The 18,296-nt window shown below is 32.4% G+C and overlaps 3 protein-coding genes across 4 annotated transcripts in view; 2 read left to right on the plus strand and 1 right to left on the minus strand.

The window, feature by feature from the left end:
- The first annotated feature begins 915 nt into the window (after positions 1-915).
- Positions 916-2,268, plus strand: LOC113513339 (ribose-phosphate pyrophosphokinase 2). Its single transcript, XM_026897331.3, has one exon. It carries the CDS (start codon positions 1,200-1,202, stop codon positions 2,226-2,228), a length of 1,029 nt encoding a protein of 342 aa, XP_026753132.1. The 5' UTR covers positions 916-1,199; the 3' UTR covers positions 2,229-2,268.
- A 10,015-nt stretch (positions 2,269-12,283) lies between these two features.
- LOC113513327 (60S ribosomal protein L36) overlaps positions 12,284-18,296 on the minus strand; it is a 171,770-nt gene continuing 165,757 nt past the window's right edge. Inside the window, exons 1-4 of one of the 2 annotated variants that reach the window (XM_052902495.1) lie at positions 14,719-14,860; positions 14,441-14,564; positions 13,786-13,878; positions 12,284-12,461 (exon numbers count right to left, since the gene is read on the minus strand). In XM_052902495.1, coding sequence (XP_052758455.1) covers positions 12,309-12,461; positions 13,786-13,878; positions 14,441-14,563 — 369 coding nt within the window. In that variant the 5' untranslated portion in view covers position 14,564; positions 14,719-14,860 and the 3' untranslated portion in view covers positions 12,284-12,308. Of the gene's footprint in view, positions 12,462-13,785; positions 13,879-14,440; positions 14,565-14,718; positions 14,861-18,296 lie in introns of those variants that run through there. The other variant, XM_052902496.1, reaches the window with a different exon arrangement.
- LOC113513326 (MATH and LRR domain-containing protein PFE0570w-like) lies at positions 15,279-18,267 on the plus strand. Its single transcript, XM_026897319.3, has 3 exons — positions 15,279-15,573; positions 16,254-16,415; positions 16,936-18,267. Exons 1-3 carry the CDS (start codon positions 15,535-15,537, stop codon positions 18,202-18,204), a joined length of 1,470 nt encoding a protein of 489 aa, XP_026753120.2. The 5' UTR covers positions 15,279-15,534; the 3' UTR covers positions 18,205-18,267.

The following is an 18,296-nucleotide window of genomic DNA, read 5'->3' on the forward strand; positions in this document are numbered from 1 at the left end:
GCCCCATTGCTAACAATATACTCTATTAGGTCCTATTCCGCGTGGTTCGAAATTATCGTGGTTAATTCTTGTGGATCTGATTTGACATATTTAATGGTAACCTTAGGCATATTTCAAGAAGGTACCAGGTGGGCCATGTCTACTACAAAATTGTTTGGTGGCCAACGTAAGATTTAATATCAATATATGTCGAGCAGACACCAGTGGAACTAAAATATGGTGGGTGACGATAAAATCAGATCAGTTGGCTCATCATAATGAATCACAAAATAATGGTTTCTACGAAATACCATTATTGCTAGAAATGGTGGCAAATAGGTGGCGTATGCGAAAGTTTGTAATGATGGATGAATCGATGTTTATTATTTCATGAAAAAACTACTAAACAGATTTTAATGAAATTTGATACACGGGTAGGTTATATTCTAACTTAGCACATAAGATACTTTATGTATCGATTCACGTGGGCGGAGTCACGGAATATAACACATTAGTAATAGTCGCTTCTCCCCTTCAAGTTTTGTTATTAAAAATATTTATATATGGCTGTACTGGTTTCAAAAAGCTTTTCAATTCATTTACATTTTTTTGGTTATTACTTCATAACTTCGTCAGTAATAAACTGATTTGGAAAATTATTTTTTTTATATGATTTTATATTTTTTATGTACATACTTAATTTATAAGTATGTGTATAAAAATATAAAATGTTTCATGGAAATTATATCAAAATTCGTTCGGCAGTTTAGTTTTTAATTAAAAATAATTAGTTTTGTCACAACTGAAATCAGTTTTTCAAGAGTATGTGTGAAGGGGGGTAGAATAGGCTATATTACAGTAAAAAATATTTAGGCGAATTTAAGTTACACGGGGTTCAATTTTTGATGAATTCCAGTATATTTTATCTGGCAATACTTAACTTAAATGCGAATCTACATAATTACGAGCGAGGGAATTCTATTCAATTTCAATAAAAAAACTTGCAACTCTTGTTACCGAGGCAAGGTGAAGAAACGCGCGTGAAGTGTGATGCGTATTTAAGTTACGTCGCTACGCGGCGGTCCTCAGCCCACGTTGTCAGAGCCACTGATTTGTGATAAAGTCATTGATAATTTTATTAAATAGTTCATCTTGTTGCTATCGTCGCACATTACGTTGTTGACGGTAGAGAGGTTGTTTAGTGTCGGTCTCTCGTGCGAATGAAATCAACGGTAAACCTCGAGGACGTAGTGAATAAATTAGACAACCACGCACTACCTCTAACTACCAGGATGCCGAACATCAAAGTTTTCAGTGGAAGTTCACACCCGGACTTGGCACAGAAAATCGTGGATCGCCTCGGCATTGATTTAGGAAAGGTGGTGACAAAAAAATTTAGCAACATGGAAACATGCGTCGAAATCGGCGAATCCGTGCGCGGTGAAGATGTCTACATAGTTCAGAGTGGCAGTGGTGAAATCAACGATAATTTGATGGAGCTTTTAATTATGATAAATGCCTGCAAAATTGCATCAGCGTCGCGAGTGACCGCCGTCATACCTTGTTTCCCTTACGCGCGTCAGGACAAAAAAGATAAGAGTAGAGCTCCAATTACAGCTAAACTCGTCGCCAATATTCTCTCGGTGTCTGGTGCTGACCATATCATCACTATGGATCTTCATGCTTCCCAAATACAAGGATTTTTCGATATACCTGTGGATAACCTCTTTGCTGAACCAGCTGTGTTGAAATGGATAAAAGAAAACATTCCTGACTGGAAAACTAGTATTGTAGTGTCTCCAGATGCTGGTGGTGCTAAAAGGGTTACATCCATTGCAGATCGTTTGAATGTAGAATTTGCTCTCATTCATAAAGAAAGGAAAAAGGCCAATGAGGTGGCTTGTATGGTGTTGGTTGGTGATGTGAAGGACCGCACAGCAATTCTGGTTGATGATATGGCAGATACATGTGGCACTATATGTCATGCTGCAGAAAAGCTAATTGAAGCAGGTGCTGTAAAAGTGTATGCTATTCTTACACATGGCATATTTTCGGGGCCAGCGATTTCGAGGATCAATAACGCATGTTTAGAAGCAGTTGTGGTAACAAATACGATTCCTCAAGAAAGGCACATGCAGGAGTGCCCCAAGATCCAGTGTATTGATGTGTCAATGATGTTAGCAGAGGCTGTGAGGCGTACACACAATGGGGAATCTGTATCATATCTCTTCTCTAATGTTCCATATTAGTTTTTATATTTTTATTTTACTTAGTTTGTAGAATTGTTTATGTTTAATAAAAGGTACTAATGAAAGATTAACACAAATGAGAAATGTGACACATTGTTGTAATGGAGTGTTAGGAGTATGCTAAATGAAATAAATTTATATTTAAATATAATTAGACATTTCATGTAACTACTTAATTTTGCAAAAGGTAATGAATTATATTTTTTTGAATTTGTAACTCCAACTTATAATAAGTAATTAATTTTGTTTGAATTGAAATGAATTTTATATTCTCATTTTCATTGCCAGGTTGTTTTACTGCAGTGCTCCTTGTGTTGTAACATATGAACTGCTTATGTTACATTATGTTAATGTTTTGAAGGTAGTAAGAAAAGATACTCAAAAAACATAAAACTTGCAATAAATTTATTTTGTAATTAATAGATTTGGGCAATAGACAAAGGAATTGAACAAATTAAAAAGATGTAATTTTTTTTTTATATTATTTCATTAAATATATTTTTAAGGAAATGGAATCAACATAATATCCAATTTTGCCATATTTTGAATGAAATATACTTTCCTATCTGTAACTAAGCATTTATTATTAGTATCTAGATAAATTTACTGTTGTTTTTAACCTCCAACACAAAAAAGTAGTTATCTGTTTGAGTTTTCAATTCATACATTTTTGTTTGTAGGCTTAAATGTGCTAGTTGAGACATTTGTGATTAAAAAAATATTTCATAGAAATTACTTTTTTTTTAAATCACAATGTAAAAGTGTTCTCAGAAATTGTGCACCTAAACAAATTTATACATGTGTGATAAATATCTAATTGTGTTGGGGATTTTTATTTTTAATTAATACTTTTATAGTATTTTAATGGAATACCTGCCACTCTTAGTGAAGATGGAGTTATCTGATAATATTTAGTTTTAGATTATCTTCTCAAAAGACACTATGTTTTGTTTACTGTAAAATGTCTTTTTATTATGTATCTCAAATGCAGTTTTAGTTCATATAAGAAGTTTATTTGCTTTATTAATATACAGTGATCTTGTTGAATTAGCCTATGAATTTAATTGTACTTTTTTAGTGTAAGTTTAAATCTATATATGGAAAAGTTAATTCATTATTATGTGGCCTTTATAATAAAAACTCATGGAGATAGTAATGTACTTAGAGGGGAATAAATCATATATCCAAACAATTTTTGTATTGGGCTATTTACAAATTGAGATTTTGTTAAATATCTAAATTGCATAATTTTACATTGTTGTTCTTAAGTAATTGGCAAGCAATTATAAATAAAGATACTCTACAAATTGGCATGTTGCCTATTGTAAATTGTATGAAAGTTCTTTTCTAAATTTATAAAACTATTATTATGTATATTTGGTCTGTATACCTACAATTTAAGTAATAAAAAAATATGTTAAGTATTTCTTTCTATTTGACATTTCAATCGAGTCTATTTCCCTTAAGTGAAATGCCTTCAAAATATACTTAGTAAAAAGAATCTAGTAAGTATATTTTATAATGCATTTTTATAACAAAACATGCAAGATCTTTATTAATATATCAAATATAGATAACTTATATTAATGCCCTTCGTTTTTAATTACTATATTTTTAGACATCTACAGTAGGTAGCTATCTACGTACGTATCTGTTAGATAATTGTTCACATTACGATTTCAGATTTATTTATACAAAGATTACTTATTAGGTAATCATATGTAAATATATATCTTGTTACAGAGCTATAATTTGGTTTTTGTACTTGACGCAAGTCTTGTACACGTATGTAATATCTTGTATGAATGAGTGACTTTCTTATATAAAGAAAAATCGTTCAAGATCGTCGCGCGTAATACATAACATCAATAGGGAGGTTGTTTAATATTTTTTATAAACTCTTCATACCTATGTTTTTATAGTGATTACAATAATTAGACGTAGACATGCATAGTACTTATCTATTTATTTATTGAAAGCTACTCTACTTAATACAAGATTTTTAGGGTATAACTAAAGTTTAAAGTCAATCTTTTGTGGAGGTTACACTACGCAAAGGTTAGGTAAGATAGTTGCTTAATATCTACTGGTAGAAACAGTGGCGTAACAATAGGGTGGCAGGGCTGGCAAAATGCCACGGGCCCCCGACCCAAAAGGGCCCCGGCTCAAGAGGTGGCGAGTCTTGACTTTTATTTTTTACTTTGTACCTGAATATTTTATTTTATTTGAAAAGTATTTTTTTTTTACTGATAGGGCCCCATTAAAAGCATTTGCCCCAAATGGTATAATTACGCCACTGGGTAGAAAATTCAATATTTTTCGGCTACGGAACCTTTTTCTAAGTAAATACTTAGAAATGCATAGGTTATTCACATTCACAATATATGATGGTGAATGATTATAAATCTTATGTAATATATATCACAGTGATTTTTTTTTCAATAAAAACGTGGATCAACATGTCGTCCATTCTTAAAGCCGGATAATACAAACGTACCCACGTGTAGTGTAGGTACAGAATAAAAGTACTCGTTTCGTTATACGAGTTACATCATAGTATAAACTATATCAATAACTTGACCCGCGAGGTCGGCGCGCAATGATGTAAATTGTTTGTGGGCGCGCCGTACGTCCGACGACAGCAAACTATCAATGGAAATTTCGCTTTAAGTACTGAAATAAATAGTTTGTTATTTTTAGAAGAAGTGTTTATATGATGTATGGCAACTCTAGGAATCGATATGGCGTGACGTTCTCATAGGTGGATACGTAGTTTTGCGTAAATAAAGTCCCGGGTTCGATCGGTCGGCGCCCCCCGCGTTCATTGTTTATTTGTCCGTCTACCTGTAGGCGGTTGTCGTGACTATCAGGTATTACATAATTACAAACGTAACTGTAACTGTGTATATAATATCGTAACACTCCAAGACTGTAGCGGGGCGGAGGATAAGGGGGGAGGGGATTAATAGTAACGGAAATGTCAATCATTTCGGATAAATTACCTCTGGTCTCTGTTGCTAACAATAGACCCTGGACCAAATCTTACTTTTATATTTATATTATAAATATAAAAGTAAGTTTGTTTGTTGCCTTCTAATACTGGGAGGAAGGTCCCTATTGCTGGCAATATATCCAACCTGGTCGACCTGCCCCTCCCTGGTGACCATCGTGTTGAATTCCAAATGTATTCATCACGATGGGCTAATTGACCTGCTATTTCAATTTCACCTATCATTCCTCACTGGTGACCCGCCAGCGTATGCCGTTAGCGCAGGCGAGATTACGAGTCCATTATCATCTATTAAAAAAAAAATACCCGACTTTATTATCTACTGGCGACCCGCCATTGTTCGCTATTAGCATTAACGGATTTATGATTCCGTCTTCATGCGTTAAAAAAAGACTAAATTATTTTTAATCAAGGGTTTGAAACGCGCTGGTGTTTTATTAGTGTTTTAGACCCTTGATTAAAAATAAATTTGTTTATAAATAGCATTCTCCGTTTAGACATTAAAGTGCCTATTTATATCCATGGGGGGGGGGGGGAAGAGATTGTAACTAATGCGGACTACCAACCTTATTGCTAGCAATATACCCTGGCAGGTCGATCCCCAAGTGTTCCATCAACCATCGTCCTGAATTCCAGGTGAAATCCATCACTAAGATGGACTAACTGACCTGCCTTTTCATCCTCACCCATCATCCTTCACTGGTGCCCCGCCAGTAAATAGCGTTAGCGCAGGTTGGTTACCATTCCATTATCATCCATAAAAAAAAAAAAAAACACCTATACCCATGAGGGAGAAGGGCTTATTAGTAATGGATTTTAACAGCTCCATTGCTATCAATATCTGTCCTACCTATCAGGTCGACCTCCACGCGGTTCCCCCTGAAAACCATCGCGGTTAATTTTTGTCGAATTCTTCTCGATAAGCCGACTGACCTGCCTTCCTGTCCCGCCAGACTGTATTGATAGCGTAGGCAGGGCTACTATTATCCATTTTCATACATTAAAAAAAACCTACACCCATGAAGTCCATGAAAAGCGACGCTTCAATTTATACGACAAGTATCGATTCTAGTATCATTTAGTATTTCGTGTCCAATTTTGTTCAATGACCGACCTTAAACATTTTAACCTTGTCTTGTCCTTCTAAATGATTTTGAATAACTGGTTCGTTTTAGGTTTGCAATCATGTCAATAACTTATAAATTTAGAATAATTATATTAATATATTTTATGACTGTTACTAAAACATTGGTTCATAAATACATTCGCAATAATTACGTAGTTGATAAGTAGTCAAGTAGCTCGAGGCATAAAAAAACCGTCTCTCCGTCGGCCATTGACTGTTGAATAGTTCGCTATACCGTTATTGAGTCAAGTTCAAATCATATAACAGAGATGGTCCAGACCTATCTCTGTAGAGCGTTTACGGAATTCAGCAAGTTAACATTTTTAATGGTATCACATACCTACGATGATTAATTTATCACTATTGGTTTAGAAGTATTGGCGAGTTCTTAGTGGATTATAATGGAACGGTAACCCCGCCTGCACTTTCGGTATACACTGATAGGGCACTAGTGAGTGGTGATAGGTGAAGATGAAACCAGAGGGCCTACCATGAAATATTTTCTGAAATTTCAGGGACTAACGAAACAGAAATTTGAATTTAAAATTACATAATACATGTCGTTTAAAATTATTAAAAATGGTAAAATATCGTTCCTCTGGACTATTAGGATATGATTTATGATGAACGAAATGTTAAGCTCCATTTACTGGGTCGATTTCGGTGGGAACAAAAACACGAAATTCAGCCCGAAATTTCAGAATTTCATTTCATGATAGACCACCAGGTCAGTTAGCCCATTATGACGGATTCAACAATAATTAATCACTGTTGTTTCCAGGAGGAATCGCGTGGAGGCCGACCTGACAGGGTATAGCTAGGACCTCATCGACGCCTCCATAATTAATAATAAATCTCACCCCAGTATTGGCGCTCGCCAATTATTACCTACAGTTAAATCAGTCTCTCACAATTATATTTATAATTTGCAGTTAATTAAAATTAAAATATAAGCATGTCTATTGTATCTCAAATACATGTGATATCATATTATTGTTTTTGTTAATTAGCAGAAAATGATTGTAATCTATTTATTATATTTATAAATATTAACTACTTAGATATATATTTGCTAAAACACGAAGTTGAATATACAAAATGCAATTTAACCCAGTGGCGTAACAATAGGGTGGCAGGGCTGACAGAATGCCACGGGCCCCCGACACGAAAGGGCCCCGGCTCAAAGGCCTCAATCAGAATTTTTTTTTGATTGTAGGTGTGTATTTTTTTTATTGATAGATAATTTGCGAGATCCCAAAATTTATAACTTTTTAAAGACTACAGCAGAATATACTTAAAAATGTCAATGTTTAATGAATCCATATTATGGCGTAACAATATGTTTTATTTTATTTTGGCAGTAGATAAGCTGATGAGAATGATAAAACATTTTGGTTCAGAAACATACAGGAAAACTCTATACATATAAACGGACAGAAACAAACATATAAACGGACAAAATGAAAAAAAAAGGTTTTCGTTTATAATGCACTTATGAAGACCCGTCATATCAATATTTCTGAAATATCTCTCATGCACAGTTATATATATATATATATTATAACATAGTAAGATAGCAGTTTACCATAAGACTGGTCGGATGTGTGTGTGTACAGATATCAAATATATTTTGAGTATCTATTCATTCGACTGACTCGTTCTTGCCATCTATGTTTTTAATGTTTAGGACAAAGTAAACTGTTGGTTAATTTCAGTTTGACGTCATATAAGAGAGTATAATTACTTACTGCTTATACCTATGCATCGTTATCTCGAAGTGTCTCAAATTTCAATTTCCAAGTAGGCGTCTCTCCTGTGATATTATTATATCTACATAATACGATAGAAATGGGGGGAAGGGATTGTTAGTTATGGAGACTGAGAATCCCATTACTAGCAATATATCCAACCAGGTCGACCTCCTCGCGGTTCTCCCTGGAAACTATCATGGTTAATTCCTGATGAATTCATCATGATGGGCTAACTGGCCTGTTTTCATTCTCATCGATCACCCTTCACTGGTGCTCCGCCAGCGTATTCCGTCAGCGCAAGCGGGGTTACCGTACCATTTTCACCCATTAAAAAAAAAACGATAGCAATAGACGCCTATCTTTTTGCGTTTAATAAAAAAAAATGCTTGACAAAATATTGTTTCTTTCGATTTTGATGTACGATAAAGAATTTTTTTAATGGTTGATAATGCAATGGTAACTCCACCTACGCTAATGGTATATGCTGGCGGGGGCACCTTTTAAGGATGATAGGTGACATGAGGATGCCACCTATCATCATCAATCATAGGTGAGGACCCATCATTCCCAAAGCAGGTCAATTAGCCCATCGTACCGAATTCCACAGAATTAACCACTATAATTTCCAGGGGGGAATTGCGTGGAAGTCAACCTGATAGTGTGAAGGGATTATTAGTAGTGCTGACTACCAGTCCCCATTGTTAGCAATATACTGTCAGGTCGACCTCAACGTAGTCCCCCCTGAAAACCATCGTGCTGAATTCAGAGTGAGCTGCCTTTTTATCCTCACCTATTATCCCTCACAGAAGCACCTGTATACCAGCGTATACATCCATAAAAAAAACCTGATAGGGTATATTGTTAGCGATAGAGGTGTTGGATTTCCATTACAAACAATCACTTCCCACTGGTTAAATCTATTAGAAAATTAGTTTATATTGGTCCTTAGAATAAAGATTAGAATAAGCTCGCCTTTGTGCATTTGATTACCTCTGTCTCATTCTTAAAACTAGTGTGTACAATAAAGAATTAAATAACATTAAATTCTGTTGCAATATAAAATTGACACTTTAAACTTTAAGATATTGAAATTTAGAGAAAAATCGATATCGTGCCTTAGAATCAATACCGGTATAACTGCAAATTTCAGTATATATTTTTAATGTGATGACATTGTAGCAACTTAAAAAAACATTTATTTGATAATTATTGATATTGTTATTGTTCTGAATCTATTATAATACTTGACGTATTGACCTTGAATTGTTTTCAAGAGATTTGCTGGTCTATTGACGTTTCTTTACCTTTCTTATCAATATGGGTTATCGTCTCGACCCGTAGGATCCCCGTACATATTTATACATTTGTCATAATTATAATGTGGTAATCAAGATATATTTTTCAAATTTACAAAAATAGAACTTCTTGTTTTATATAAAGTAAAACTGATCGGCCAGTCTGTTGAGTAAATGTTTAAATTCATGTTTGTAAACCGCGGAATTGCAAGAGGTGACCTCTGATTCATCGAATTGGGATTAAATAAAAATTATATAGTCTTGACAATTATATAGACATGGCGTGCTGAATAGTGAAAATTAAATAATTCAATTAAAAATTAAAAAAGTACAGTAACCTGACCTTCATGACACAAGATTTTTCTAGTATAGAGGCCAGAAACACTGTAAATTAATATGTAATGAATATGTATCTTGTAATTGCATATATATATTTTTGTTGTATAAATTATTATTATTAGTGATCGCGGTGAGATCCCGGCATAGAATATGCTATCCCTTTTTTTCCTGTGAGTGTCGTAAGGAGCGACTAAGGGAACTTAATGATTAAGAAATGCGCAGCGTCCCTCTTGAAATATCTCCAAAGTCTTACTGCGGTAGCCAACCCGCCTGCCAAGCGTGACAGCTACTGGCAAAACCCCCTAAAAGAAGGAGGCCTTTGGTCAGCAGTAGATAATTGAAGGCTGATACATACGGTACTGAATAGGCTGGAGCCTATTTTGACAGATTTACGGGGTGGTAAATAAAATATGTGGGCATCTTTTTTGCAAGGTTTTTCAATAATAATTAAGTTACAAAATCATTTATATAAAAATTGTAATTAATATAATTAATTGAACTAGAATACAGAATTATAGAAGTTGGTAGTGGCGGCAAAATTTGAATAACCTACTGGAGGCAAATGTGTAAATTCATTACTGGATAAATTGCTAAGAGGTAATACCATATTTCTATGGAACGAAATATCGTGACATGTTTTTTAAAGGGATGATAATTAAATAGCAACCCCGGCCGCGTTATCACTATACATTCGTGAGAAATTATAGGTAAGAATGAGATTTTTTTTTATATACAACTTAGAATGGCAAACAAGCTGATAGTCCACCTGATGGAAAGTGGTAACCGTCGCCTATAGACATGAGTAGTACCATGGACATAACAGAGTATACTGTTTCGCCCATGATACCCCCCATGCGTTGCCATTCCTGAGGACTCAGGTGTTATTCCTCTGTACCCTGTAAATTCACGCCATATCCCACTATTCAAACAGAAACACAGTCATGCAAACACAACTGCTTCACAGTAGAAATACGAGTGGGACAAAGGTACCCAAGCAATCGACTTTTGTACAGTCTCCCTCTGGTATGAAAGTCGTTGTGACAAATTCATTGGAAATTAACCAAGATGGTTTCTGGGGGGAATCGCATATAGATCGACCTGACGAGGTACATTACTATCAATGAAACTGTTAGACCCCATTAATAACAATCTCTTTCTCCCCTCGTGAAATTGTGAGATACAGATAACGAAGTATAGATAGAAATAGTAATAATTAAGAGCAATGCTTTGGGACCGGTTCTGAGACGCGGTTTTTCTAAATCTATCTTTAAAATATAAATTTATAAAATATAAATTGCAATTTCATATCAAATGAAATGATACCAATTGTAATTGAATCTTTATTCTAAAAACCAATATGAATTAATTACATTTTGAATAGACTTAGATAAAAAATATTGTGAATTTATGATGGTACATAAAACAGTAATATCGCTTTGTTTCCTTGTTACAATGTTATTACAGGATAGATACAAACACAATTAGTGACGACATATTTACTTTTAAGCACAATTAAAAAGTTGACATTTAAATTAGGCAGTCAAAGTAAGCAGTCGCTAACAACATCTATTTATCTATAACAAACATATAAGATACGTGTGAAGTACATAAACCAATCTATATAGAGAATAACAATTCATTGTTTTTTAGTAAAAAAAATCTCGTGAATATATCAAATTAAAATATTAAATTGACAGAAATGCGACTCAGAATCGAGTGAATTGTATGACTTATCAGAGACTGTAAAAATCTTAAAAAAACAAGTACCTATGTTGTTTCTTCATACAATTCTGAAATGTTTTAGGTAAAATATTTAGTAATTATGAAATAATAGTCCTGCTAAACAAAGGATAACGTTGTTAGGGTAGGCGTAAGACAAAACATCAGATGTTGCTAACTTTTTTTTTTCGTACGCGGTATTTGCAGGAATTGATGTATTCAAGATCATTTTCCACATGTCTTTGGGAAGTTTCGCTCGCATTCTGAGGTGGATACTAGATTCTTGGGTTGGTAAAGCTCACCTGGTTCTCCCTCTAAATACGGCCATGGCCATAGTAAGCCTGGAGCTGAACTAAGAAAGGAAGCTTATTCTAAGGCAAAATTTCTCTGAATCTGTCTCTAAAATTAAAACTTTAGTTCATTATTACAGTGAATATTTATTATTAAAATTAATATGAATTAATTTTCTTAAGTCAGAATAATGATAATTTTAGTTAATAATATAAAACAGTATTTTTACGAAACTATCAAATTAATGATATAAGGTTTAGAGAAATAGCACCCATGTATGGCAATATTCGATTTACTTATTAATTTCTAGTCAAGATTAAGGAATATATTTTCCTCTTAAATCTCTGCACACTTTATTGTTAGAATAGAGCATGAGCTGTGAAATTTCTGGATAAAGCTAACTTAATAACCTGTATTTATTACAAATAAATAAATTGACGATTGATTACATTTGTTTGCCATATATCTAAGGGTGCTGGTTTTACGTGGGCGAAAGATACAGTAAGAAATAAAAAGCGGTTAGATGGAGTTAGATTAGTTTATTATGGTTCACTTAGTGTGTGTGGTGGCGTGGTGCGCCTGCGCGGCCGCCTTTCTCATCTGCGCGAGCACGTTGCTCAGTTCTTCACGCTTCCTCTTGGCGCGGATGTGTGTGCCCAGTCGGCGCTTCAGGAATTTTAGGGCCCGCTTGTCTTTTGACACCTGGAAAAATAATACAGATTCCATAAGTTAAAATAGTTATGTAGTCTATTATTCTTCCTGCGTTATTTAGCAAAAAATATTGCTACATTTTTTTAACTCTTTGCGGTCCATTGTCTCCGCTACGGAGCCGTCAGTAATTTGTTCCGCAACTCCGCAGGCTCCGTTGCGGAGCCCAATGTTTTTATAATGAATATACTTAAGATGTTACGAAATTGTTGGCGATGGCAATTGTTATCTGTTGTTAAAACGTTCTCAGTCTCTTTACTGTTACGATTAAATAATTTTTTTACCCATTTTGCTGTTAGCAGTATGGAGAAAAATAATTATTGTGATGAGAATATAGATTTGAGTGATATTGAAGATGTGTTGGATTTTCCGATGTTAGAAGATATTGTGGAAGACAATATTGATTATAATTCTGACACTTCAAGTATTGATTCCGAAATTATACTACCAAAGAGACGACGAATGATAGTTATTGAAAGTGAAAGTGAAGAATCGCGGGAAGAATTAGTTGACACTTGCCCAAGTAAACCGAGAATGCACGTGGGAGATTGTTTCGAAAGGTATCACACCATGGTGAATTATAAAATTTAAAATTTATCTCTCATTGACAAGAAGAAACTGCAAATGTATATAATAAATAAAATCTCAAACATTTACAAGCACATGTAATTTTTCTCACTTAAAATAAGAATCCTTCTTTTCGCTCATTTCGCTGCGAAAATGGGCCGGAGTTGTTGGTAGGCAGAGGAACAAAACATGCGGAGTGTCAAGGGTTAATAATAGCAAAATACAATTACTTAAGTCTTTCAAATTATTATGTAAGAATGATCTCTGATAGATTATGCCGAGGTATTTGGTCTGGAATTTGGAATCTTGAATCCTGTACTGTAAATGTACCCACATTCTAAATAATAAATTTACATTAAAACTAATTACAATCAAACAGTAACATTTATTTAGTAAGGGGCCAATATATTCTTATAAGTCATGTTGTTTAATTTCTAAACAGTTTTATATATTCAGTTAATATTACAATTTACAACATCTTATTAAATGTTACAATTTATACTATATCTATTTAATTGGTATCATTTTCAAGTATAACACTTTTTTGTTAGAGAAAATAGTTTTTATTTCTGTATATCAATGTAAGTCAATCCAAAATCTTACTATTACTATAAATATAAAACTGCAAGGATAAATGTGCAAAAATTACTAAATGAATTTGAATGAAATTTGATATACAGATAAGTTGAAATTTATATACTGATTCATGCAGGCAAAGCCGGAGGATACAGCTAGTTATTAACATACATACCTTAAGCAATTCCATAGCCCTCTTTTCATATTGAGCATGGCCAACTACCTCTCGTACCAGATCACGGACAAACTTGGAGTGTTTTGTTTGCAACTGAAAAATATTTTAAAGAAATATATAGTAAATGAAAAAATTATTGAAAATACTAAACATATTTGTCTATACAAATTACTATTAGTTAAAAGTGGTAGCTTGCAAAATATTTCATATAACCATAGTAGAAATTATAATAAATACTTGAAGTAGTAAAGTTTTAAGGTATGGTAGACTATGTATTGCATATTTAAGTATATCTAATACAGATTAATGAGTATCTTTATGAATAAACAATTGTATTGAATTTTCTCCCTTATTTATAAGTCAACCCTCTCATGAATCTATTTTAGCTATTGAACTGTTTTGTCTCTTTCTTCTACAACAAATTCCCAATTTGAAAGAACATGACAAAACAGTGTTTAAGTTGTTAAGAGGTTTTAATTTATATGAAGAGGGTTTATCTATATAAATATAACAATTAATTATTTTGATCAGTTAGTGCTCTTACAAAATAGAATGTAAACGTATGAAGACAATCCGTTTATATTAACCAGGTTCAGGACTTATTATGTATATAAACATAACCTAGTAAGTTTCATTAAGAATAATAAATACTTACACCCTTTAGTCTGGCCGGTCTGATTTTTATCGCTTTGTCTGTAATACCTTTTCTGCCGGCAGATATTTTGGTTGTTTTGTGGCCTTTTCGCAGACCGACTGCAATTTCAAATCGCGGAGCCATGCTGTAAAAATAAACACCTTAACTTTATATAAGAAAATAATAGCACTACCGGAAAGCTTACTGATATTGTAGAGTAAAATAAATATTATATACTAAAATACACTAAAGATCTCATAGATTTTAATAAATTTGATTATGAAGAAAATATCACCTACTTTTCGGATTGACAGATCCGACGAAAGAAATTTTTTTAAACTTTTTTTTATTTATTAGGCTTTAGATAGGAAATGTCAAATAAATGTCATGTGTACAAAATAACAGTTAAGTACCCGTACACGGTTAAACTATAAAGTAAAATATGTAAAATAAACATCCTTAACACGGAAATAATTATGTCTGTGGTCTTAAAGGCACACTAAACAATTACCTACCAATTAGCAATCATTGTATGGTTATATTTTATATATATGTGGCGTATTACTGGCCATCACAATCCGCCTTTTATATAACTGGCCATCATATTCTGTCTGTCATATTTTTATATTTCTATTGTTCTTATGTTTTTACAATTCTGTCATTATTAGTCTTTTTTTCCAACTGATGAAGACGTGATAAATACACTTTTTGTAAATATGAAGTTTATCTTTATATAAATTCAAATGCGATTAGATTCTTAATCTGTGCTTTTTTGACATTGTAAATAGAATTGCAATTGAAATCTTTTGATGTTATGACACAATTTGACAATTTGACAGGCAGAAGACCACAGAGTAAGACAATAACTTTAATCTATAAAATTCGATCCTTTAATTTGCTAAATTTCATTTTGAATTTATGCGAACATATTTTTGTATTTTTTATTATGCAGTGAATTAATTATCTTGTACGTAAATTAGTTACAAGAATACACAAAAAAAGTCGCCAGTACTCGTTATATTTAGTAGTTTATATCAATTTATGATGAAAAAGAAAATGTCTAAAACCATAACATAACCTAAATAAAATTGGGATTTAATTTGAACATTCAAAAAATGGAAGTCGGTGCAGTTAAACAAGCCTTTAATAATGAGGTACTACATATCTCTTATATTGTTTTATTATATTGTTTTTATTAGAAAAGCTTTTTTGTTACTGAGCTTTTGTATGCACATGTCTAAATAGTTGTAGACGTTCGACGATAATAAAAAAAAAAATGAAATACTAGGCTGCACATATTAACAAATGGGACTCTCAATATATGATCACTTGCTTATTTATTGACAACAAATGTTAACAACTACTCCAATAAATTAAAATATAGCATTCAATTTTTTTTTCGGTTTCTACAAATTTTCTATTATTTATATTTATACTACTTTTATAATTTAATGTTTATTCTTTATTTGCACACAGCAAACTATTATTATTATAAAATAAAAGTAGAAAAGAATATAATTAATATTTCAGATAAGACTAAGCACTATAGTTACAGATTTATAGTTTAGTAAGAGAGAAGTATGGTAACAGTATGATAAATATTTGACTAACAGGATAAACTATCAGTCTTGGTATACCACTAAAGATATAATGATGATTGGACTAGTATATATATAAACTATAATCTAAATTATACCTTAGTTATACTGTTATATCTTTTAAAAAGACTACATGTATAGTTTGCAACTAAATAAAATGTTGTTTTTTTAATATAAGATAGGAATAAATGTGTATAATAATAATATATTATTTTGTGCTATTATAAAATTTACAGGTAATTTTATTGAAGAAGAAGTTAAATCAAGCTAGAATACAAATTATACACAAACTAACGAGAAAAGCAAAAACATTTACTGAGAAAAAAGCTCCTGAAAAACAGAAAGAAAAATTAAAGAGGAAAGCAGAGTCTGCTGTTAAAGAAGTTTTGATATTAAAGGTATTATATATTATAATAATAGTATTTTTTTTAATGGGTAAAAATGAAATGGTAAAAATGAATTGGTGAACAACAATAGCATGGACAGGCATGCTATTGTTGTTCACCAACAGGCACCAGTGAAAGATGATAGGTGAGAACGAATGCAGGTCAGTTGGCCCACCATGATGAATTTGACAAGAATTAATCATGATGGTTTCCAGGAGGAACTGCATGGAGGTCGACTTGAGAGGGTATATTGCTAGTAATGGGGCTATTAGACCCCATTACTAACAATACCTTCGCCTGCTAATAATAGTATTGAGATATATAATAACAAAATTCTCTGTATTTCCAAATGAGAAATGATGATATATACAAAAAACAATATAACCAACAGCTTAAATGTAATGTAATACAACCACATTAATATTGATAATACTCTCAGCTAGTCATAAACACATGCTTGATTGCTTTTGGTGAAATAATATTTCTCTAAAATAAAACAATATTATTTATTGTATTTTATTTACTTTTTCAGAAAATAAAACCAAAAGATTTAGCAAAGTTTATTATAACACATACAGGAAATTTAAATGATTATTTGAATAAGCCAAATGTAGACCAAGATAAAGCATGTGCAAGACTATTGTTACATAAATCATTGCAGGATAAATACAAATTTATCCGAGGTAGATTCGCTGGCATTCCTATAGCAGATTTGTTTATGTCTCGACAAGAGAGGAAAAAGCTTAAAAAAGAAGCTAAAGATAAAAATAAAAAGAAGAAGGGCATAGAAAATGAAAAAATTGTAAATTCAGAAGGGAATTGGGAAGTAGAGGATGTTGAAATGGATAATGATAGCAAAGAATTAGATGAAAATGCAACATCTGATGAAATGGGATTATCTGATGAAGACGAGTCTAATGAAGAAGTTGCTTCTGACAATCAAAGTAGTTTGTCTAATGAAGAGAACTTAACCTTAAATAATGATTTAGAAAATGAAGTTTTTGATGCTCAGAAAAATGTAAAAAAACAAATAAAGACGAGAGGAGGAAAAACAGGTAAAGAGAGTAATGAAGATTCAGATAAGGATAATGATGAATTACCTGCTAGTATTGGGAAATTTGTAAGATTTATACCTGATAAAGTCAAGAGTGATAATGACATTGATGATCTTTCCTGTAATAATAGTAAGAGTAATATTGAAAAGGCCAATAAGACAGCTTTAAAGAACAGTAAAAATACAGAGAAAAAAGGGAAAGATAGTAACAAAAATAAGAATTTTAATGAAAAGATTTTATTAAGGAAATTTAAAAGAGATGAAGATGAAATTCCCACAGCTGGAAAAAAGGTAGTAGATCCATTTTTCATTACAGCCACAGGAGAAAATTATATGTCAGTTGCAGAGCCTAGACAACCCGATGAAATTAAGGAAATCCACAAACAAGGCAATAGAAAGCTAAGAAGAGCTGCCATGTTTGGTCATGTTCCTAAAATCAAACCTGGACAAAACCATTTTAGAAATAACAATAGTTACAGTAATGGAGATAAATTTGATAGTAAATTGAATTATAGAAATAAGTTTAATAATCAGTCTGATAACTATGAGAATAAAGTATCAAAAAATGCATATAATAAGTCAGATTCTAATGATAGTAAAAAAACTAGATTTGATAAGTTTAGTGATAGGAAATCTGAACAAAATGAGGATAAACAAGAAAAATTACACCCATCTTGGGAAGCTAAGAAACGCCAGTCAGGTATTTTGCCATTTCAAGGTAAAAAGATTGTTTTTGATGATGGGTAGTTAAATGGCAACTTTGTTATATTGGTTAATTATTAAATTATATGACATTTAAAAAATGATAAATACTGTTTATTTTTAGTACATGAAATCCT

This window comes from Galleria mellonella, unplaced genomic scaffold (assembly GCF_026898425.1).
Source record: "Galleria mellonella isolate WM207_F2 unplaced genomic scaffold, CSIRO_AGI_GalMel_v1 utg905, whole genome shotgun sequence".
Lineage (NCBI taxonomy): Eukaryota > Metazoa > Arthropoda > Insecta > Lepidoptera > Pyralidae > Galleria > Galleria mellonella.